The sequence below is a fragment of the Borostomias antarcticus genome, assembly GCF_949987555.1.
Source record: "Borostomias antarcticus genome assembly, chromosome: 1".
Lineage (NCBI taxonomy): Eukaryota > Metazoa > Chordata > Actinopteri > Stomiiformes > Stomiidae > Borostomias > Borostomias antarcticus.
Window position 1 is genome coordinate 21,529,294 of NC_140234.1, and position 25,210 is coordinate 21,554,503.

At 46.0% G+C, this 25,210-nt stretch overlaps 1 protein-coding gene across 1 annotated transcript; it reads left to right on the plus strand.

Moving 5' to 3' along the window:
- Positions 1 to 5,454: 5,454 nt before the first annotated feature.
- On the plus strand, positions 5,455 to 23,356 carry kcnj6 (potassium inwardly rectifying channel subfamily J member 6; the record flags this gene model as incomplete). The annotated part of the gene is made up of 2 exons (XM_084438503.1): positions 5,455 to 6,352; positions 22,998 to 23,356. Exons 1-2 carry the CDS (start codon positions 5,461 to 5,463, stop codon positions 23,354 to 23,356), a joined length of 1,251 nt encoding a protein of 416 aa, XP_084294629.1. The 5' UTR covers positions 5,455 to 5,460.
- Between the last annotated feature and the right edge of the window lie 1,854 nt (positions 23,357 to 25,210).

Genomic DNA, 25,210 nt, shown 5'->3' on the forward strand with positions numbered 1-25,210 from the left:
CTTCATGGTGGTAATGGCGAGATGAAGATGTCTGCAATGGAGAGAGAAGAAGGAAGAGAAGAGATAGAGAGAGAGGAAGAGAGAGCAAGGAAGAAAGGCAAATATGGAGAGAGAGACAGAGAGAGAGAGAGAGAGAGAGAGAGAGAGTTAGAGAGAGACCCCATATGGCAGATATCTGGAGGAGCTGTCCAAACTAGGGAGGCCTGCTAGCCCATCTGTCTCAGGCAGCGTCGTTAACGCGCAGAGAAACACACGAGGGCCCAGGAAATGCATCGCTCCACTGGCCCTTAATGCTACACCGCATTGTGCTGCCGAGGATCATGGGAAGACAGCAGTAGGCTGCGGTGAAAGGAGCGAGGTGATAAGCAGATCCCGGCAGGTGGGCTCGACCTGGGGTCGCATCCCTCTGACAGCTCTGGCGGTACTAACGTGCGCGCGTGTGCGTGTGTGTATGTGTGTGTGTGCGTGTGTGTTTGTGTGTGTTCTGACCCGTAGCTCTGGCCCTGGCGGCTTTTGGTGGTGTAAGACAAAAAGAGCCATCATAATGTCTCTCAGCAGGAAGCTGGGCGGCGCTAATAGGATTTGATCACTACGTGAAATGGCACAACCTTTTCCCAGAGCGACTGTTTTCGGGAGCTGCCTCTGTGCGTCTCTCCCCTCACACAACCCCCCTCCACTCCCCACCCCCCACCCCCCCCCCCCCCGCCAGACCTCCTCCAAAACCCCTCCTCCTTCTCCGAGGACACATTCAAACACAGACGCCTCCTGCTCCTCCTTCTTTCAACGGAGTAATTATGATTGCTGCTGTAGAAATTGGAGGGAAAATAAGCGTCACTTTTGTTTTCGAGTTTAGGAGCACCAGGCATTGTTGTTTGAGAGACTGAGGGGGAGATGGAGAGAGAGAGAGAGAGGGGGGGGGGGGGAGAGAGAGAGAGAGATTTGGTGTGGGTGTGTACTGACTACAGTATGTGAAGGTTGGTTTGTGTGGGCAATCTAGTAGATCTTAATTGGATTGTGTGGGGAATCTAGTAGCACACCCACACACACACGTACACCTGTCTCTATCTCTGGCTGTCCCTGTACATCATCTAATATGAATACAGGAACATTTGGGAGTCTTGCTGGGAGGGAGGAGCACTGTCACGTCACAGCAGTCAGAGCTCCGCTGCTTCGAATAACATAACAACTGCTTTGAATTATGTATGAATGGTGAGAAAGGGACACTGAGGTGACGGTAGAGTATTTACAGGGATCACCGTCATAGAGGCAGGCGGCCTGCTTGGCGGCTTTGATTAATGTTCCGCGGTTTCTTTTCTGATCATCGTCTCTATGCCTAGGTGTTGTTTTTTTTAATCAGATTCGGGGCTAGCCCGTGCCCCAGCGCGGAGGTGCCGGGGCGGCCGCGAGAGGATATCTCTGAAATATTAACAACGGCAGGGACGCCAGGAGAGGACCAGAGACAGCCCCCCCCCCCCCGGCATCTCAGGGTTCCTCGCGTCGGGCCGCCACCTCGTACCGTACGCTAGCGAGGACGGCGAGGACCTCCTCTCCGCCGCGGACCCGTCGGGCGTGACAGCGAAAACACGTACGGGCACGCGCGTGTGTTTTTTGTGTTTATTTTTATTTTTTCATGGTTCCTGGGTTGCCGTGGAAACAGCGCAGGGGAAGGTAGCAGGTACAGTACTTGACGGGCCGATGTGAAGATTCGATGAGATTCGCCGACATTGATGGGAGAGGTGTCATACTTATACGACTGCTGACATTTTCCACCTCAGCTCTCAAACAAAACCGTTTTAGTGTGTTTGTTCCCGTGGGAACAGAGAAACCCCTCAGGGATGTGAGCATTCCCAGTAAAGAGTCAGTCTAGTTACTCTTCAGTTTAGCTATACAAATATATGAAGTGCTTTACTGTTTCAAGGCATTTTGAGGCTTTTGTGGAACACTAGGTACTGTAGGAATAATCATGAATAAATAATGTATAGCTGTGTTTATGAAATAATAAAATGATATATATTACTAATTAAAACTGTGAATCAGAGACCTGTTGCGCTCTCTCTCTCTCTCTCTGAGACCTATTCTCCGGTTTCCACAGGCGTTTTCATGCCGAGTAAATCACGTAAAGGTCAAACTCATTCACCTTCATTACAGACCAAATATCAACATGGTGGCACTTTATGGCCATACTTGTCCTATGATAACTGGTTGTGTTGACCGGGTTTCATTGTTATGATGATTTTGAGGGTGAACGTGTAGATGATTTAGTAGTACAGTAGAAGGCCTAGTTCATGCTGGGTTTCTACTTGGACATCAGCCGACTGAGCCTGTACTTCACTACCCCACTGTATGTCCAGGGTTTTCTCATTGGGTTATACTGAGGGAGTAAAATCTCTATTGTGTATTATTTGATCTGATCTCTGTCTCAAGACGATCTCGATGTGATGTAACATATCATCACTTTCTTAAAATAATAGCTGAAGTCATATTTTCAAGTTTTTCAAAAAACACAAAAAATAAAATGGTCTAAGTCAACACATAGGCATAGGCTGACATAGGCCATTATACTACCGGGGTAGGAACGGTGTGATCTTTTCAATTGAAGATTGCCAGCATCAGGAAGAGATGACTTGAGCAAAAAAAAAAAAAAAGTAAAAAAAGAATCCGTTCCGTTTAGGAAAGCCTGGAGACGGAAGACAGGCGATGTCTCACAGCGTGTGACGGGGACAGGTACAGAGCCTGGCCGGGTGGTAAGACAAATGTGTCACTTTAAAGAAAGGTCAGCATAGCCGGTGGCATTGACCCATAAGCACTTTCTGAGAAAGGCTGTAAAAAAAAAAAAAAAAAAAAAACCTGTAGTAAAGGATCTGCCTGGTAGGAAAAGTGACGCTGTCCCACACTAGCCCACATCTTAGTGGATTCCCCTCATCTGGATTGTTCTGGAAGTCATTTCAACGGTCGCAGTGCGGAGCAGATTACTGAAGTGAAATCCTATAGATTTAGGGTGATGGCGACCCTGAGAGGTGGTTTGAAACCGGACACGTGGCTCTGTGGGAAAAATGGAGGAGAGAAGCACTGTAAGTGGGTTGTCATTCGATTAGTCCCACCAATTAAAGCTGCGTCGGGCATGTATACATTACCCCCCCCCCCCCCCACACACACACACAAAAAAAAGGTTGGCAGCTGACTATGTCAAAGGTGAGCCAGGCAGGTCAACGTTCTTGAAAGGGAATGTCTTTGTCTTTAACACGTTGAAAAAGGCCAAGCCGAAACGTTTGTGTATCTTGCTCCCTTATGCTATTGGGAAATAAAAGAAGACAAGCGTGAAGATATCCTGAATATTCTTCATTTTATTCTTTTTGAGTGCGACTCTACTCCAGCTGTATCCAGTTCAAGTTAATTGGGTTTCACGCACCAGGTCAGTTGGGCGTAAAATGGCCACATCTCATTCTTTTTGTCTTTTTCAGAGACGAGAGGGGGTCTCGTTCTGTCTGGCTACTGTACCACTTCCTCGCTCTCATCTCCATAAAGAGCTGTCGCCCGGCGGCGTTCATCTCTACCTTGCTCCGGCTGAGAGCGATGCCAGCTACAAACCCAGGGGGATGCGTGGAGGTCCCAGCGAAGCTGGACTAACTGGATTACCTGCCTCTCGTCTGAATGGCTGCCGGTGGCCGATGACATAGGGATTAGTCATGGGGGAGACATTTGAAGCACTAAGATTCTGGTCTCAGGGGAGCCAAGAAGCATCGAGAGTGAAGTTAAATTCCCGGCGCAATTTTATGTTCTCAGCATTTTTTTTTCTGCACTCGTGCTCAGTTTTGAAGATTTACCTAGTCTCTTATATCCTGGGGTGAGATGACAGCATCTTGTGGTGCATTTACATAATTGATTTCAGTCCGACCGGATCCAGGCAGAAGTACCGATGATGGCAGCTCGGTCGTCTACAAATCCCAGATGGACCTCAGTCCCCTACAAATAAAGAGAAAAAGGCCAGCGCCATCCTTTAACCCTTGACCTGGATGACTGCATGGAGTGGAGCAGCTTTAATTACAAAAGAGACGACTGTGACATTGCTTCCCAGAGTCACGATGGTCTTTGACAGCTCTATAATCAGGTGGAATCCAGAAGCGAGCTGAGGGATGTCCGGTGGCCATCATCTGCTGCTGGAGACCAGAGGAGCCCCTGTGGAGGGAGTCAGGCCCGAGACGCCGGAGGATGGATTCCATTTACATCCGATTTGCTGGTTGAAAAAGTTGGGAAGAGTGTAACTTTTTCCGGACGGACGAAGACGTAATAATCCTTTTAGTCAATGACAGCAATAAAGTCACGGGAGGGGTTAGCTGTCTGGGAGGGTGTTAGGGTTAGGGTTAGCTGTCTGGGAGGGGGTTAGGGTTAGGGTTAGCTGTCTGGGAGGGGGTTAGGATTAGCTGTCTGGGAGGGGGTTAGGGTTAGCTGTCTTGGAGGGGGTTAGGGTTAGTTGGCCACGGAGGGGGTTAGGGTTAGCTGTCTTGGAGGGGGTTAGGGTTAGGGTTAGCTGGCTACGGAGGGGGGTTAGGGTTAGCTGTCTGGGAGGGGGTTAGGGTTAGTTGGCCACGGAGGGGGTTAGGGTTAGCTGTCTGGGAGGGGGGTTAGGGTTAGCTATCTCGGAGAGGGTTAGGGCTAGGGTAAGCTGGCTAGGGAGGGGGTTAGGGTTAGCTGTCTGGGAGGAGGGTTAGGGTTAGCTGTCTGGGAGGGGGTTAGGGTTAGATGTTTGGGAGGGGGTTAGGGTTAGCTGGCTAGGGAGAGGTTTAGGGTTAGCTGGCTAGGGAGGGGTTTAGGGTTAGTTGGTGAGGGAGGGGGTCTAGCTTCTTGATAACATTCTCTTCCAGCTACATCAAAGTTGTAGCACAAATGAAAATTTTGCCAACCCAAGTCTGGTGTTTAGAGGATTGTGATCACCTCTTGGCCAACTCAGATTGCAGTCTCTGTTGGTCAATGTCCTTTTGCAGGAATTAATCGGTTCGACTGACATTTTATAAGAAAAGATAGATTAGATATACCTTTAATAAAGCCTGGAAGGGGAAATATTGGCATTACCACCGCAGAAAAACAGGGCAGAACAGAAGAGGTACAGAATAAAAACAAGAATCAAGAGTCATATAACAATGAAATGTGAAAATACATAAGAACTATAAATAACTGCAATAAACACCTATACATATAGATAAAAAGCCTAACCAATGACTCGGCTAATAATACTTACTACTACTCTGTTACTGTACTATCTGTACTATTATTAGTAATACTTGCACTGCACAAAGACTAGTATGCAGTTCTTTGAATCAAGGTGTTTCTAATCTGTCCAATCTTGTCCAAAACTAGGGGAAGCACATTTGGGATAGCCAATTGATTGTGTCTCGGTCTTAACTGCTTTGTCTCATTTCGACTCCTCTCTTCCCGTAGGTTCGACTCCCGCTAGAAGGCCCAATGGAGCAGGATGTGGAGAGCCCAGTCACCATCCGACAGCCCAAAGTGCCCAAGCGGTCACGCGAGGACAGGCGGGCGGACCGGGAGTGGGCCAAGAGGAAGGTCCAGCGGTACGTACGCAAGGACGGCAAGTGCAACGTCCACCACGGCAACGTCCGGGAGACCTACCGCTACCTGACGGACATCTTCACCACACTGGTGGACCTCAAGTGGAGGTTCAACCTCTTCATCTTCGTCTTGGTCTACACCGTCACGTGGCTTTTCTTCGGCTTCATGTGGTGGCTCATCGCATATTTGCGAGGCGACTTGGACCATATAGGGGACAGCAAGTGGACTCCCTGCGTCAATAACCTCAACAGTTTCGTATCTGCCTTTCTATTCTCCATAGAGACAGAGACCACTATCGGGTATGGCTACAGGGTCATCACGGACAAATGCCCCGAGGGGATCGTGCTGTTGTTGGTCCAGTCGGTTTTAGGGTCCATTGTAAATGCCTTCATGGTGGGCTGCATGTTTGTCAAGATCTCGCAACCCAAGAAGCGGGCGGAAACGTTAGTGTTCTCAACCAGCGCCGTCATTTCCATGAGGGACGGTAGACTGTGTCTGATGTTCAGGGTTGGGGACCTCCGGAATTCTCACATTGTGGAGGCTAACATCAGGGCCAAGCTGATCAAGTCAAAGCAGACCAAGGAAGGGGAGTTCATTCCGCTCAACCAGACAGACATGAACGTGGGTTACGACACGGGTGATGACAGGCTCTTCCTGGTGTCGCCGCTCATCATCTGCCACGAGATCAACCAGAACAGCCCCTTCTGGGAGATCTCCCAGGCCCACCTGGCCAAAGAGGATTTGGAAATTGTGGTCATTCTGGAGGGCATGGTGGAGGCTACAGGTAAGCAAGATGTTGGGAGTGTCCTAATGTTGGAAGGTGGGGTAAAAAAACAAAACATTAATCGTGTGAAATATTTTCATTGTCTAATTGTCACCTTTTCTTTGGGGGCCGGTCAATTCACTGAACTGGATTTGATTTAGAAACCCCTATATTTTCCTTAGCATTGCAATATCGTTCATTCATTTAATTAGTAACTTCATTTGTAGCCTTCATGTTTGTCTGGCAGGCCTGTTAGCTATGACTGACAACACTTGTAATTTGTGACTGCCACCAGATATTTGGTCCTGATGTCTGCAAGGTCATTTTTCTGTTTTACAGATTATGAAAGTGTAAATTGTAAGTTTTCAGATGATGTCCCATGCATTGAAATCTGCAAATATTTGAAGAAGATATGCTTCGGTGAATGTTGCTACCCCTGGATTCACTAAGCAGAGAAAAAGGGCTTCAAAGATTCAGAGCTGTTCACACTTCTCACAGCCAGGTAATGGGTGGGAACAGTAGCTGGTTAACCCCGCCCTAAACCACTCCCCCACTGGACTAGCTGTCATTATCTGTCAGTGGTGGTTTGATGGTTTCAATGACAATGTTGGCTAGTAAGCTTACTAAAAAGTAATATATTAAATTGATTAAAGGCAGCGTTCAGAATTATTATAATATATATTATGATAACCGCCTTGCTATGTTACTTCTGGTTTGTATTAACAAAATAGAGATAGAGCAGAGCAAGGGTGATTTAATCTCTAATCATTACAATGCACTCGTCCATGCTTGTCTCTTCTCCTGGCCTTCTTACAGAACATTGTTGTCCACTGACGTTTGAGTGGCAGAGTTATTGAAAGGCATGAGTGAAAACGGACGTGGAGAGATATAATTCAATTAATCAAGATTGGTTCTTATGTTCACTGTAGTGTTGGCCCACAATAGAGCTGTTGTTAGGTCATTGGCTGCACAACGGGCCCATTGTTGTCTGGTCGAAATGCAAATAAGATCAGGTTTCCTTACCAAAGGGAACAAGGCAGGTGCATCCCTGCTTGTGCAACCACACGGACCAGAGTAAACATTGTCTTCAGGCACCTCTTTGCCTGATTGCACAAGCTTTTCTGACTGCAGAGAAGGAGAGGTGCGGTCAGTCAGCCAAGCACTCGGGTTACCAGGGGCACAGATTTTTTTTCCCTTTAAAGCAGAATGTTAAAAAAATGTGGGGGGAAAAACACACAAATTACATACATACATCACATTACACACAAAAGACAACAAACTGGGGCTAAAAGTCGCTAAAAGCTATATTAGTCCCAGATGGGTGTTTGCTGATTAGTCTTCCTAGCACGTGTGACTCCTTCTGTTGCTAACTGTGCTGTGCCCTCTCCGGAGCTGCAAAACGAATAACTTCCAGGTATTATCAGATTATTTTCTGAAATGTTCACAACAGATCGTCTATACTGTTGATGTGAAGGTGTGGTGGACACCGTAAAGTCTGTTTGGAGCAACTTGAAAACAAAACATTGTTCTCAGAGCAACATGAACATGCAATTTCATAAATTAAAACGATCTCTTTGAAAGAGGATTTGCTAATGCCGAATGACTGTCTTTTCAGAGGTGGCAGAGAAGAGCAGCTAAGTGACTTGGCAAGGTGAGGGGCAGGTCGTCACGCACGTTTCGGCCTGTGAATTTTCACGTTGAGCTAGAGCGGTAACACTAATGTGAGTGAGTGAGGCGTGGATTTCACACAAACGCGTATTTGCACGGCTTCGTATTCGAACCGCAAAAACGATCCACGATTACACACAAGCGTTTTGGGCACAGCGCGAGCAACGCAGCTCCAGATTTCTAGCCCGAATGCGCAGCTCTATGCGTATTCCTCCACCACAGAACAGCACACCGTGGCCTCACTGCCAGGGTATTAAGATATTCCTTGGCCCTGGGATACCTGTCTCGGGAAGTCAACCCACCCACCCATCCATCCACACACACACACACACACACACACACAACACACACACACAACACACACACCCATGCCCGCACACACACAATCAAAATGAATCCTATTGATAATTGAAATCAAATCAATATTGATGTGCAGCCAAAACAGATGTACTCAACAGCCAGAGGATATCATTTTCAGAATATAGAACACAGAATACATTGTCGCTGAAATAGCCTAGTCGGCGCTAGAACTATTTAAAATAGTTTTAATTTTAACTAATGTTTGCTAATGTCAATGTTGAAGTAGCCTACCTGCTCTTCTTCATTATCAACATCAGTTGTAGCCTACTATTAGCAGCGGCAGGCTGGCTTTTTGATTTAAAAGAAGTTGGTTAAAGTGGCATAGTCATGCTTGTTTCAGTTGACATTATTTGTATTGAATGCATAAATTCTGCCTGTAGGCATTTTTAAAATCACTGTCAGTGTAGCTGTTTCCACAGAAGATGGAATCACAGAAAAACTTCAAAGGGTAAACGTCCACAACTCCAAAGCTTGCTCTTGTTTTTGTTGCTACTTGGTAAATGGATCGCACTTATGTAGCCTAGAGCTTTTATCCAAAGTGCTTTACAATGGCCTCTCATTCACCCATTCACACTCACATTCGCACACCAATGGTGGCATCTGCCATGCAAGGTGCTAGCCTGCTCATTGGGAGCAATTTGGGGTTCAGTGTCTTACCCAAGGACACTTCGACATGTGGACAGGAGAAGCCGCGATCCGAACCGTCGACTCTACGATCACTTGACGACCCGCTCTACCTCCTGAGCCACAGCCTCTGGCCTTACTACATTTTCGTTGGCAAACTGCTAGACTGCAACATAAGTGAAGGAATTATGAGAACGGACAAACTGAAACGACAAAAGACCAAGCGATCATACTGTATTTGACAATCATGCTTTGGTGGGAGGCCCCTAGTGGCCTACCCCAGAACAGCACACTGGCCTCACAGAGCTGCTCATCGGTCCCTGCTATATGTATTGCATTCTAACATGCTAACTCTGTCCACATGCTTCACTCTACGCAAACTGCCAGCACATGGGGACATTTTGAGTAAGGCTTGGATGTTTTTTGGAGCAAGAGATTTTTGCAGATGGCATCCCCTGAAAAGCGAGTCCAAAAGGGACCCAGTGGCGTTCTCTAAACCCCGGGCGTCACACTCCGATGCGTACGACCGCGCCGGTGCAATCGGCACAGCGGGGCCAGTCAGGGAAGAGCACGGTCTGTTTGGTCCACATTATCATGCAAAGCAGGAAGTGTGCTTGTTTGTCTGTAAATCACATTGGGTTCCGTCCCCGGGCTGCACCTCCTACTACAGCGGGTTATTTTTCACCACACAGGTGGGAGTGGTGTGGGTCTGGCTCTGACCTTCAGCGGTGTAAAGTAAGAAATATTTGCGTTGCCGTTTTCCCAGCCAGCACTGATGTTTTATGCAGGGCTGGAAAGGAACACGAACGGAATTGAGTGGGTTCTCTACCTGTAGAAACCAGCCCAGAGAGAAACATGCTCCCTCATCCATCCTGTAGCCGTCTCTTCTCTGGAGTGCAGCACAAACAAACCAATCTCTCTTTCTTCTTCCGTTTTCAATTTGCTCCCCCCGTGGCTGATTTTCCGTCGACACATGTAAATGACTCAAATGAGCTCAAATGAGAGAAATCCCACCGTTCTGAGAGCAGCAGGATTTGCTCTGCTCTGTTCTTTTTCAGTCGTCGTTTTTTCCATTTGATTCAGCCAAGGTTTGGTTTAGAAGCACATCAGCCTTTTGATGATAAAACACCAATGAAATAATTGAGGCTACTAATGTACTGTAATTGTGCAGGGAGCAAAATGTGTGTTATCTTCTTCTTGTTTTCTACTTTGTAAAATGAACGTGCTCTTCCCTTCGTGCCTTCAGGCAGTTTCCACAAGAGGTTTTTCACGAAAAGATGACAGGAGAGAATTATGTTATAAATGAAGGAAATGCGTTTGATCATTTTGATCCACCGTAGCTGGTCTGTAATAGCCGAGCTATTAATAAATAACATTAGCCTCTTATCATGGAACCCACAGTGTTAAAGACTTGATTGTTAGGTGCAGATAAAGCCTGACACCACAACAAAGTATTGTATCTTAACCACTTTGAATGTTCATTCAAGAATGTGCTTGCTGGCTGACATCACAAGGCCAGCCAGCCAACCAGCACACACTCACACTAATCTGATTTAAATCTCTCATTAGTTATTGTAATTGCATGAATCCATGACGTGTTTTATACATTCCATGTGGTAGCTTTCACACACACCGAATAATCTTCAGGAAAGGTAAGCCTTTTTGTTCTGCTCATATACAGGGAAAATAGAACATGCCATCTTGGATGGAAATTTGCTTGGCACTGTCAACCTGTGAGTCATTCGCATATCAGAAATAGTGATTACAAGAGGCAGCCTAAAATATATCTGCATCTTGGCAGTAGATGTCAGACCGTGATCCTGGTCTAGATCAAGTGCTAGAGGAGGTCGAGCAGAGCCTACCGATGTACTGTATATGAATGATGAAGTGGTTCTTAAACTCTTCTCTTTTTTTGCAGGTCGTTCAACAAGCATAATGTGTTTGAGTCTATTTTTATGTGAGATTAGCCAGTTAAGCAACATTAGTTGCGTTATCTATGTTCACTATGTATTACAGCATTGAACAATACCATGGATATAGAAAAATCAATCGGCTATCATCCCTGGAAGGGGCTCGGTTCTGATAGCTTTTATTGCATGTAGCAGTAAATGGCTTATTATTCTTGTATATTCTCCACCAGACATGGGCGCACATACCTGGATGTCCGGCAGACTGACTTTATATCTATCCAGTGTGCCCACTATAGCTAGGTACACCATACCTATGTTTCCCTGTTTACACTTTAAACCTACTGTGTAATGTAGGAGTTACAGTAGATGTTAGTGTGGCTCTGGTAGCTTTGTCATCTCAGCTGATTGATTGAACAGGACAACCTGTGCTTGTCCTGCATATAAATCTGGTCTCACTGGAAGACGTGAAGTGAATCTACAAAGATGCGAATGTAGAGGTGCATTTCTAGTGTGTCGCTCTTTGGCCTCTTGTTTCAAACCTGGATCAATTTCTAGTTTCTAATCCTGTCAGTACCTTTTAACTTCAGACCTGCGCTTTCCCCTGCACTCCAATTGCAATTTCTGAAACTTAAAAAGGAGCAACGAACAACTCTAATCCTGCGGTTTGAACATACAGTACAGGAAAGTCATTTTATGTCCTCCTCTAAGCAACCATACCATCATCGGCAGTGGTTTGTGAGGTTGCCATGTCAACTGCAGTTACTGTGTGTGTGTGTGTGTGTGTGTGTGTAGGTGTGTGTGTGTGTGTGTGTGTGTGTGTGTGTGTGTGTGTGTGTGTGTGAGAGAGAGGGTGGTGAAGCTTGATCTCCATGAGCAAACGAAGTGAGCAGGCAGGAAAGCCCACTGTGGTTACGCAACACAGTGTTATCTAAACAGCAGTCCCAAGCAGCCAGGCCCTATCCATCTCATGGTTATTAGCTATTTCTGTACCACCAGTTCTGCGTGTGGGTGTCGGCTTAACTTTATCTCCTTGTTGCATTCTGTGGTAGACCTTTAGTTGGTATATTCCAACAGCAGCAAATATACCAATAACCAACAACACAAAAATATAAAAAATAAAGATTGATTTGATATAGCAATATACTTGTTGTAGTATGTAATTATTATGCTATCACCTAATATCTGCATCCTGGGTGGTTTGCGCTATCTGCACCACGGGCGGTTGCCGTGGTACTGGTTGTGTAATAGCTGCAGTCTCATCTTTCTTGAGTAGTCATGACTGTTGCCAGTAAATTACCCACACCTGGGAAAGCACTGCACCATGGGAACTCAGGAAACCTGGTGTTCCTTTACAGAACTTTAGAACCAGGGAACCTTAGGGTTTCCTTTACAGAACTTTAGAACCGGGGACTCTAGTGTGTTCCTTTACAGAACTTTAGAGCCAGGGGAGGGAACCTTAGTGTTCCTTTACACAACTTTAGAACCAGGGAACCTTAGTGTTCCTTTACATAACTTAAAAATCAGGGAACCTTAAGTGTTCCTTTACAGAGCTTTGGAACCAGGGAATCCTAGTGTCCCTTTACAGAACCTTAGAACCTTAGTGTTCCTTTACAGAACTTTAGAACCAGGGAACCTTAGTGTTCCTTTACAGATCTTTAGAATGGTATGGTGGTTCCCATGGTAACAACTGCATGCTTGTGATTCTAAATCACATCTCCACTGCAGTGCAAACTAAGCCTTAACTTAAGAGCTTAAACTTGCAGTGAGTTTCTCAATTATAGTCTCAACGATGGTTGTAAAAAGAATGTAAAAACATAAATTTCTTCTGATCCTGTCTCCTAGACAACGCTCTGCCCCTTCCCTGATCCATTCACAAGCCCCGATATGTAGATCTACCACACAACCAATCCCTGTATATGTAGATCTAACACGCAACCAATCCCTGTATATGTAGATCTACCACATAACCAATCCCTGTATATGTAGATCTAACATGCAGCCAATCCCTGTATGGGGATCTACCACGCAACCAATCCCAGTATATGTAGATCTAACACGCAGCCAATCCCTGTATGTGTAGATCTACCACACAACCAATCCCTGTATATGCAGACCTGCCACACAACCAATCCCTGTATATGCAGATCTGCCACACAACCAATCCCTTTAAGAATCTGGCAGAGCTTCCTCTCCTCTGATTGGATAATGACTGTTTGTGAAGAGAGCTCGCAGCAGTGTAATTGTCCTGTTTGTTGTCTCTGATTACCATTGTAAGTAAGTGGATGTGAGGAGCCGGGTCAGAGGAAGGGAGAGCAACACACACCGAGTGGATGATGACAGACCACATATGGCGTCTCTGCGATGCCCACTGCACCAACCGATGCTGTCAGGAGAGGAGGATGAGGGAGGAGGAGGAGAGGAAGGAGGGACAAGAGAGGGATTTAAAGGCTATTTCAAGGCTGAGTCCTCCATGGCAACTTTCCCACCTCAGTTGATCCCCTGCTAAGAGTATCTCGAATACAGGCTCATAGAAAGTTCTGGAAATCTTCAAGAACCACCAGAACATCTTAGCAACCCCCACCCAGTATTACCACTGCTCGGTCATCCGGCCCGAGTGCCTACGGGGAGGGGGGGGGGGGGGGGTGGGGCGGGGGACAGTGGCGTGACAAAGATGTTACGGATGAGGAGAGGGCCGGTTGCGAGGAGGTTGTGCAAGGCATGATGGGAAGCAGGAACGGCATTTGGCCGTTTTCATGGCTGACCTGTTTCACGTCGTGAGGACTGGTGTTTGCGCTGTACAATACAGCACATTTGAATGCAGGATGCACACACACACACACACACACACACACACACACACACACACAGGTTCACAACGTGCTCCACAGCGGGAGTGCCAGACTGTGTGGTCATAGGCCATGTGCCCGCTAGACAATCGATGTTCCAGGTCTCTCATACACACACACACACACACACACACACACACACACACACACACACACACACACACACACACAAACACACACACACCTGTGGGCAGGGTGCGATTTGTAAAAAAAAAAAAAAACAGAGGGGGGGACATTTTCAAATAAAATTTAATGTCCAGAAATTTAACAAATGTAAACATCAGAACAAAGGAAACGACTGTATGCTCTTATTGTATTCTTATATATAGGCTACACCCAACAAAGTGCTAAAAGAAAGGACAAACCATATGATGTTAGGTTATTGATCACACTGCTATATGAATGTAGAGCTATCCCGTCCTCATCATAGACCTAGTTTAGACCTCATAAAAAAGTGATATGCGTAGGCTAGTTAAAGGTAGGCACTACAGTAGGTGCATTATAGGCTACTGTAAATCACTGTTACAGTAGGCCTGTGCCTTGAAAGCAAATTTGGAAACCAGCCATCTATCCCAACAAATCTGTAGGCTAACATTCAGCATGGATCCATCTTGGTCCACAATCACGTGTACTTTCACCGGTAGGCCAGGCCGCAAGGCTGAAAAGAAAATCTGGAACACAAGATAAAAAATAAATTGGTATTGGTCTTGTGAAAAAGAGGCTAAATTGGTAGCCGCGACAATGTGCTGCGCTGACTTGGCTATCGCCTAATATCGAGGATGAGAATAGCAAAACAAAAGCAATACATGCTGACGATTGGTCACTTATCACCCACAACAATAATTGTATTATAATAAAATATTCATCCTGTCACTTACCAATGTTTAGCACTAGCAGAATCTGCTTTGGTGACGGACCTCTGGTGTTTTGGGCATCCTTCAAAATCCACGCAGCAAAATATGACGAAATTGCTAGTTAGAGTAGGCGCTTGATTGACAGTTGCCATGACAATCAAACGCGTGGTTAGAACTAGCTAGTGTAGTTTTTCTAAATTGCACCATCTATTTTCGGGCACAGGAATTGTAGCTATATTCAGTCTGACCAGAAGCAGGGATAAAAACGTATCCCCACCGGCGATAAAAATGAATGAGAGGAGGGGATATCAAAACCAGAGGGGGGGGTAATCCCCCCCCATCCCCCCCAGCAATTCGCACGCTGCCTTTGGGCACACACACACATGCGTACACACACACACACACACACACGCGAGAATGTCTCTCTCTTGCTCTCTATTTCCCTCTCTCTCTCTCTCTCTCTCATGTTAATGATGATGATCCACCAAAAACCCATCTATCCTTACTTGACATCAGACACCATCAGACACAGGTTTCGTGACCAGTCAGGTGTCCTGCAGTCTATCCTGACTCCCCAGTCAGACCTCTCTCCCTCTAATCACCCCCCCTGTGGGCTGCTGAAGGGACCTGGGGCTGCCCTGTGGCTGATAACACATGCACTCTGAGATGACCAGCTCAAACACTCCTGGCCTTACGGTTCTACCTTCACCGTATTTTATACTATGTCGAAGAGAGCAAAGAGAGAGGGATAGAGAGAGAGGGAGAGAGAGAGAAAGAGGGAGAGAGAGTGGGGAGAGAGAGAGAAAGAGAGGGAGAGAGAGGGGGGAGAGAGAGGGAGAGAGAGAGGGGGGAGAGAGAGGGTGGGGAGAGAGATAGAGGGAGAGAGAGAGAGAAGGAGGGGGAGAGAGGGGAGAGAGAGAGAGGGAGGGAGAGAGAGAGAGATAGAGGGAGAGAGAGAAGGGGGGAGAGAGGTAGAGAGAGAGGGGAGAGAGAGAGAGGGTGGGGAGAGAGCGGGAGGGAGAGAGAGAAGGGGGGAGAGAGGTAGAGAGAGAGGGGAGAGAGAGAGAGGGTGGGGAGAGAGCGGGAGGGAGAGAGAGAGGAGTCTGAATAAAACAGTGTATAAATCGGTTGCAGCACACCCGGAGGCAGACAAATGCATTTTGGGTAAGGTCATTTGGATAGCATGTTCTCGTATTGATAATTACTTCCTTCAAATAGGAGAGTACTGGAGTACTTCCTTCAGTTAATTATATCCTCCATCAATCATTAGTTTCAGAAATACGTCTCCATTTTGCAGTCCGCCTTCGAGAATGTAGTTCAGTAATGATTTGAGCAGATCTGACAGTAACAGGCTGTGACACAGGCAGCTGTGGTGAGGATATGAGGACAGGACCCAGGCTCTTGGTTGGAGGCTCAATGACCACTAAGTAATACATAATCTGACTCACCAGATGTAGGTTTTGGGGATAAGCCTTGTCATTGGTTTATTACTGGCCAATCAGTGGCGACGGATCTGATTCCGCCGAAGACAATTGTGTGATTGGTTTAAAGAAATACAGCGTTTTTACCCCTATCCCCGAATGGTAATGACTCAAGCCAGACCTTTCTTATGCCGCGTTCCAGGCAACTCGTAACTCGTGTTTTTCCAACCTTCTACATGTGAAAATGCACTGGAATGGCAGTCAAACCCGTAACTTCCAACCCGTGAACTCGTACCAGATCGATGTACTCCCAGTTGGCTTTCTGACGTCACACAGCCCTCTAAACAAGATGGCAGCCCACATGGGTACAGCGACAAAGATAACTTTAGGGCAACGTAAAGTACATTTGTACGTTGTAATCAAAATAATACAAACGATTATGCACTACAATCTGCAATGTGTATGTAATGATGCCCAAATATGTTGACGACACGAGGTAGCTAGTGCTAGCTAACGTTAAGGTAAACCTGAACTTGACCATGCAAACGGCGAAATGTCGATGTCAATTAATAAAATTATGTAATGTTTAGCTTGCCAGCTCTGACAATGTGCCAGATCTCAAGCTTTTGCCATATTGGCTTGTTTACATTTATCCAGAATTCCACACACTCAGACAGTTTGCCTGGAACGCTATGAAGTCGTGAGTCGTGACTTGAAGTCGTAACTTACGGGCTCAAAATCCTATCTGGAACGCGGCATAAAGCACTGGCACAGGCGTTAACGAAGTGTGGAGATGGGGAGGTCTGGCTAGGCAAGACTAATTAATGCATAACATTGAACATCCAGCAAGGCAACATAACGCGTGGGTAGAAAAGGAGAGAGCAGACTAATTGTAGCCTACCATTATGGGATGGCTGAGACTGTACTGTAGCAACACCTAGAGAAGCGAGTGACCGTCCAATCATCTGAGCCGCATCCTGGGGTCATCGGTGGGCGGGAGTGATTCACAGGCAGACCGCCTCACCGGCTCTCGTCCAGATAAAGGCTGGGGAATAGAGAGAAGGAGTTAGCCTCTCTCAGGTCACCTCTCCTGCAGATCCTGATTAATTTCGAATTGCATTTGAACTGCTTACTGTTCACAGTCCGCACGCACACACACGCGCGCGCACACACACACACGCTGTGCAGTCCCCTGCTGCTGGGGTGTGGGTTACATAAATGTACTGGGCTAAGACTCTGTGTGTGTGTGTGTGTGTGTGTGTGTGTGTGTGTGTGTGTGTGTGTGTGTGTGTGTATGTGTGTGTGTGTATGTGTGTGTGTGTATGTGTGTGTGTGTGCGTGCAACTACCATGTTCAAACTGTGCAATAGTGAATATGATGCCTTTTCAAATGTTAGACCTACTGATACACCAGAAGTTGTTTTTGATGAGGACAATAGAGACGTCACCATTTTAGAAGTAGGATGTCACCATTTTAGAAGTAGGATGTAGCCTACATTTGATCAATGTCTGGAAGAGGCATTCCTTACCAAGGTTTTAAAGTACCAACTGCTCAAGAATGCCGTTATATACCGCTTGGGTACAAATGTGAATTGCTGGTGTTTATATTTGAAAGCCAAAAGCTAAGGCATTGGCAAAATTCTGTTTGATGTCTGCGATAATAGACCTTTCCTATTCAGGCGGCAAGTTCCGCTCTCCCTAGTTACTGTTGCCCCACACGCTTTGGAGCAAGTTAATAAAATGTCCACTGAGCAGCACATACCTGATGATTCTCTACAGGATTCCTGACAATATTGCTGTTTGTTATTTGCCAAATGCCACTACGTTGTCTAAGAGAGTTCTACAGAAATGCCTGAACTATTTTACACAAGGATATATCAATGAGATTTGGATTTCGAACGGAGCAGGTGACAACATACGAGTTGATGCTAGGTGTTGGTTAGCCCTTCTCAGGATCTGTGAGTGCACTGATGGCGTAGCATCTGCTACCACAGTCCTTTCTACCAACATAGGAAATTTTGACTTTTAAATAGTTAGTCATAAGTGTCAAATAAACATTTCAAAGCCACTCACCAAAGCAGAAACGCAGATTCTAACAAACGATGGGTTTTGAAAGCTCGGCGCTACCGTTAAGTGATCTTTTTAGACGGTTTTGTGGCATCGTCATTATTTTTCGAGGTAGTCTTCTTCAACTGCCATACAACTCCGCATAGCGGACAGCGCCCCCTCTGGTCGGAAATCCTCCTGGATAAACACTGGCAGTGTGTGCTAACTATTTTTTGCCCAGTTGCTTTTCCAACTTGGGTCATGTACAATGCAGGATTTTCAGATAAACTCTTTCTGAATGATCAAGCAATACCAACTGTCCGTGGAAATTATGCAGAAACTGCAAGTTATGCTGTGTGTTTGTTTGCATAATGTGCTAACACTAGCTAGCTAACACAAACAAACTCCCCTTTTGCCTCAAGTTGGATGCTTTCAAGCTCTCATCATATGTTAGAGTAACGTTAGTGGAATGAAATTGGTAGTTCTAGTTCATTGAGCGGTCATTAAAAATGATCAAATGTTAAGAAGTGGACATCATTGGATTCCGCTCAGCCTACAGAATCTAGCCGTTATTGTTTGTAGTTGAATGGTGTCATAAAGCCTGGTGGTGTCTCGCTAGCAAATGTAGCTAGAGGTAACAGCATGCAACCGTGGAGATAATAACATGGGCACTAACGCCATCACGTTTAGTCAGGGAGAGAGGACAATGACATTTGTCACAGTGGCATCGAGTGGATAGTCCAGGCTAGCCAGCTATATTTGAGGTAGCATAGCAAAAATCTGGTGCTTAAATCCTGGCAATTCATTGGTTTCGCAGGAATCCCTGCAAAACCAATCAATAACCACTTTTGCGATCAGGCGTTCCCACACATAGATATGCCCCGCCCATCTGGGCGAGCGTCTCATTTTCTGCTACGACCCGTCACTCTTTCAACTTTGAACTGTCGATACGCCCTCAGAATACCAGCTTGAGCGACGAAGTGGCACAGACTCTATTATGTAGTATGCGGAGCGCAGCGATTCAACGTAATATTTGAGTCTGGAAAGAGACTAATTGGCAGTCTTAGACATAGCAGAGACCCTCTGTGGTTGGATAATTGCTGCTGGGTTGGGTGAACTAAACTCCCGCAACAGGTTGTTGCACTCCACTCCAATTTGTGTCTCATCACAGGCACCTGGGCGTCCACGTCCGATCTCTGCCTGGTATAATTGATTCCACTCTCCCGGTAATGTCTCCATTTTAAAGTCATTACACATTTGTAGCTGGCGCTTGTACTATGTGATTTGGAATGAGTTGAAAATCTGTACAGTAGTGTATGGTGTCGGGGGGGAAAAAGAAAAGTTATGCTTCATGAAAAGCGGGGTATGTTGTGTCACTTTTCTGTCACTTACAGTAATTCCCATTCTCAGTTTCTTCTGTATTTACCTCAGAGTTTTGGGCTAGACAATACTGTATTGACGTGTGGAGGTGTGTTCCATACCCATATTTGGACATTGCCACAGTGCAGGGGGTGTCCTGGAGTTTTGGGCCCCGTGGAAAAGCCATTTCACTGGGGCCCTTATATATTGATCAGTCACTGCTTGTTTCTCTGAATCATTCCGTCCTGTACCCCCCCCACCCCCCCCTCCTACCCCCCAACCGTGCTGCCATCACCCTGAAGGTATACGCCATACTGATTCTGCAGCACACAAGCTGCTCGCTGAAGCTCCACATTTTCACGATCATCTACCGAATAAAACAAACTCACCCTCCCCCACAACCGCACAAGCACACATCCTGTACATGTCAGGGGGGAGGGGGGGTTCTTATGGATGATGGCCATAGAATGGAATCCAGGGTTAATGTTCCTGTGATAAAGTGGCATAATTAGTAGGCTAAGGAAGCATCAATAATTCATTTCTATATCTTGTTGTTCTGTACGTGTTACTGATTTAATGATAACACCATAAGAAGGGCCCCGCCCACGCACAGTGCGCGGTCCGCATGTAGGTAGCCTAAGTATGCACATATACAGCACACACACAAAGACATTCTCTCTCAATATACATTATTCCTTTTTCTATTCCCTTTACTCCGTATGCTGTTGATGGCAGCACTCTGGAACACCAATTATTTTTGAATTTCACATTCATTAAGATTTCCCCCGATTTGACCTCCCTCGACGTTTGATGCCTTAATAGTTATAATCTCAATAATAGTGCAATTTAAATGGCTTGCAGAGAGGGGCCTGTTAGCCCCGACATCGGCCCATATGAGGCAGCAACTTGTCATTATGTATTCTGTGGAGTGTGCTCATTAGTTTGTCTAATAAAATCTGGCGGATCGAAAGGAGAAAATCGCCGAGCAGGTCAAAAGAGGTCATTCAGGGGTGTGCCATTAGGTGGCTAATCCGTGTGTGATGAAAGCTGCTTCCTCTTGTGTAATAACAAAAGCAAAAAAAATGGGGGGGGGGGGGTCTATGAATTTCTCTGTCCCTCTCTCTCTTTCTCTCTTGCTCTCTCCCTCTCTCTGCTGAGATGAGGATAAAAAGTCAGACACTTCTGGGGCTAATTATTAACACTCCATTATGTTTGACCTAATAAATGTGTAATTGAAGGAGCAAAGGCTTTCCTTGAAAAATGTCACGTGATAACTAGGTTTACACTGAAAGCTTAGCAGCACTATTCATTCTGAAGAGTGTCATAATACGCTGGATAGAGAGCTACAGCTCAACATAATATTATGCTTGGTTTGATCCTGTTGGAAAAAACATACTCGTTGTTGCCTTGCATATTTGCATATTAGCCCACTGGTCTACACCAATTCTGCAGCCTGTCTTATATACTGTAGCTTTTCTCTGTGATAATTCTGTTGAAATTTCGAGGGAAAGGCTTCAAACGTCTTCACGGGAAAGCTGGCATATCAACTTTCACCCGTGAACGCAAATCGGATGGTTTTACTCTCACAAGCTAACATGGCCTTGGGCGGCTGCCACACTTGTATGCTATCCAACCTAATGACATCGTAATATAACGAGCTGGCCGAACCGCTGTCCAGAGCACGTCAGATTAGATCACAGACCTGTCCATGTGGCTGAGGAGTTTCAACTATTACCGCGTGTTTCCAGGTTACATTTACTGCTGTAACACGTTTCAGCCGCCATGTTGGCTAAGTTGCCATGGTGGCTGACTCCATGCCAATAGCCGCAGATCAAACAACCTTCGCTGGATGGTATAACGGGCTCACAGGGCTGTATTATTGATTGCCACTGACAGAGCAGTACTATACTGTCCAAGTGTATAAACATTGTTTTTTATTAATCCCATGTAAAAACTATCTCTGCCCTGACCTCTCCCAGATCAACAATGCATCAGTGACCCCGTTTACACCTTGCACTCCTATCGAGATTGTATCTAGATAATGATTTAGCCTGATTACATTTACACCTGGCATTAATATGCGTTTCGATTACCTTCAACCCGATCCGTTTGAGATCCGATCGACTCTGTCCAGCTGACAATCGAACGTCACATCCTGTTTGTTCTTGAATATTTTCGTCTGACTAAATTGAGAGTAGACACTTTTGTCTCGTCTGGATCCATTTTAATGCTTTCTTGCTAGCTGCCATGGAAGCCTGCTCCTTGCTGGTCTGGAACCGCCGTGTTCCAACGGCTACATATTTCCGCCCACGTTGTTGATATGTGGATTAAAAACGCATTTCCATTTTCACTTTTATTAAATGTGGTCGAAATGCGTCCCTGACCACCTCCGGAGGTGGTTTGGCCGATCGGATCGCAATCCGTCCTCAAAACGTTTTGGGCGCATTTACACCTGTATTTTCATGTGGTTTAGCACGATCAGATTCCAATCTGATCACCAAAAACACATTTTAATGCCAGGTGTAAACGGGGTCAGTGTGAAAGTTAATTTGAAGTGTCTTGAGTATGCTGTCACCTGTGTTGGTTCAAGCTCTGGTGGCTCTAATCTCAAGACTTGGATTTCTGTATTGTATCTGTTGCAAATTTGTATTTAGTCTGGATTGTATTATTGTGTTATTTTGTTGTTCTTTGATTATGTGCACGTAGTAGCTACCTACCTACTTAGACTCGCTTCCAAGATGAGAAACTTTAACTGTAAATTACATTAGTAATTTAGCAGAGGCTTTTATCCAAAGCGACTTAAAATAATTGCGTTGAACGTAGGTAGTCAGTGTATTACTACTCACCAGAACTCACAAGTGCATCTCCTTTCTAAACAAGTGACTAAGAGCATAATCTAGTACTAAAGCCAATGTGCAAGATTATCAAAATATAAATATAATAGATGCTTAAGAGGAAGGATTGTGGTAGTACTTCTTGAAGAGGTGAGTTTTGAGCCTGCAGTGAAAGATTGGCACCGTTTCTGCTGTTCTGATGAAGTGGGCAGTTCGGTCCACCACTGCGGGCCAGAACAGAAAAAATCCTTGACCGTGTCGATTGACCGCAGGGGCCTCGGAGTGACGGGGCAGCCAACTGCCCAGAGATAGCAGAGCGTAGGGGTTGGGAGGGGGTGGAGGGCTTGACCATGGCTTGGAGGTAGGAAGGAGCTGTTCCTTTCACTGCCCTGTAGGCGAGGACCAGCGAGAACTTGGGGTGATTAAACACCAGGCGAGCTGCAGTTTACTCCACAGGTTTAACTCTAAGGCCCAATCCCAATCCCAATGCCCCTAGGGGAGATCATTCAACTATCTATCTATGTATGTATGTATGTATGTATGTATGTATGTATGTATGTATGTATGTATGTATGTATGTATGTATGTATGTATGTATGTATGTATGTATGTATGTATGTATGTATGTATGTATGTATGTATGTATGTATGTATGTATGTCTGTCTCTGTGTCTGTCTGTCTGTCTGTCTCTCTGTCTGTCTGTCTATCTAAATAATTGATAGATGTATTTCCTGTCTCTCCCAGGCATGACGTGCCAGGCTAGGAGCTCGTACGTGACCGGCGAGATCAAGTGGGGCTACCGCTTCACCCCGGTGCTGACCCTGGAGGACGGCTTCTACGAGGTGGACTACAACAGCTTCCACGACATCTACGAGACCAACACGCCCAGCTGCAGCGCCAGAGATCTGGCCGAGATGACCTCGCGAGCCCGCCTGCCCCTCACCTGGTCCGTGGCCAGCAAGCTGTGCCAGCAGGGGATCATGGAGCCGGAGACGCAGGTCAGGGAGAAGAAGCCCCAGCTGGACACACAGGAAGAGGGGCCGGAGGAGCAGGCCAAGAGGAACGGAGACATCACCAACATGGAGAACGAGTCCAAAGTGTAGATAGGAGTGGATGGGAGGAGAGGGTATATGAAGGAAGGTGTGGGGAGCCGGTATAGGATCTGCTCAAGGGCGGCTAAACGGACTAGCCAGGTCCGAAAGTTCGGAGCTCAGGGCCAGAGGAAACGGGAGAGCCTGCTGAGTACGAGAATGGTTTGGTCCAAGGAGCCCTGCAACAAGAACAGCATTTGCCCTTAGTGGTCATTTGTCCCCAAAAGACAACTGGATGCAAGAACCACTGAACTAGAACGTTCAGCACGGGGGAAACTGCATGTTTTAAAAACATGGTTTTCTTTTTTTTTCTCTTGAAGATATAAATTCATATTATTTTCTGTTTTTTAATTCAAAGATTTAAAACCTATATATAAATATATATTTAGGTGCATTTGCATTTGTATTTTTTGTATATATTTCAATATTTGTTTTGTTGCATAAGTGTGAATATTTGACAGAAAGATGTTTGATACTGATTCATTTAGACCAGGTATGTAAATATTCAATGCCTTATGTACGAAGCTTTCTTTACATTAGGGGTTTTCAGAAATATATACGCATGTACAAAAATCACCTGTAGTAAAGTTATTCTATATTGTGTACATAAGAGAATAATGTCAGTAGTAACAGGTGAGACAAAGTAACTTTACAATCCTGGATGCAAAGCCCTATAGATTAGACCAATGGCATCCTTCCTATTTGATGTGTCAAACGGCTGTGCACGTCAGCTGAACTACAGCACCCAGAGGGGTCGTCCCTTATTGTCAACACATAGTCCTGACCCCTGACCTAGGCAATGCTTGAAATGCAGCCTTCACAATTGGTATAACTTTGATCCCCTGGCACCTATAGGCTTCATGCAATGCCCTTTCAATTGGAACTGGTTAATTTAGGGAGGAATAGGCTTTGGTGCCCTTAGACTGTCAGTGTGAATGTGTCTCCCTCTGCGATTCTTTTGGACTTTAACCCAATAACTCAGACAAGGTTTTCACTGTAGCTCTAGCATTCACATAACGTAGAACGAAGAACGAAGCCATACGAGACCCAGGGTTGCCTTAACAGGACTATAGCCTTATTCCCACTGTCGTGCCGAACCGTTCTGAGCACACAGGGTAACCGTTCCGACGGTGTTTCCACATGGGACCGGTTGGGCCCAGAACCGTTCGCAGAACCGTGCCATGGGAACGGTTCTGCGAACGGTTCTGGGCCCAACCGGTCCCATGTCTAACCGTACTGAGTGAAGCAGAACCGTTCTTTAGTAGAAATGTGAAAGTTAGTTCCGCAAACAACATTCTGTGGAACGCAACAGCCCGAGAGGTGGAAACAGACACTGTAACCGTTCCCACGGGTCCGGAGCGGCGCGGTTGGAGCACGGTATCGTTTCGGCACGACAGTGGAAATAAGGCTTATGGCACAGTTTCAGTTCCAATACTTGATTTAAAAGTGTGAATGGCGATGGCAATGACGATCCTTCAATCTCATTGGAGGAATATGAAATGTGGGCGGGTAGAAGGAAGTTCAGCCCAATGACCAAGCGCTAAAGCCCCTCCCCCTAACGAGGCACCCCTCCGACGCAGTTTGGAGCTCTCATAATATAATAATAATAATAATATAACTCTCATCCTACACACAGGAAAATGTCAACGTGGCCTTCTGCCGATGCCTGCTATCTGAAATCCACTGTTCAAACGATGCCAGTTACCAGGCGATGTGCGCCAGCTGAGCATATGGAGGTTGCTATGGGGACGAGCTGGTCTACTTACAGTGAGGCCTGAGAGACAGTGGCATGTCACTCAATGGAAAATTCCCCACAGGGCCACCGAGCCACAGGGATTTGTAGTCCATGGTGGTGGAGGGGCTGAA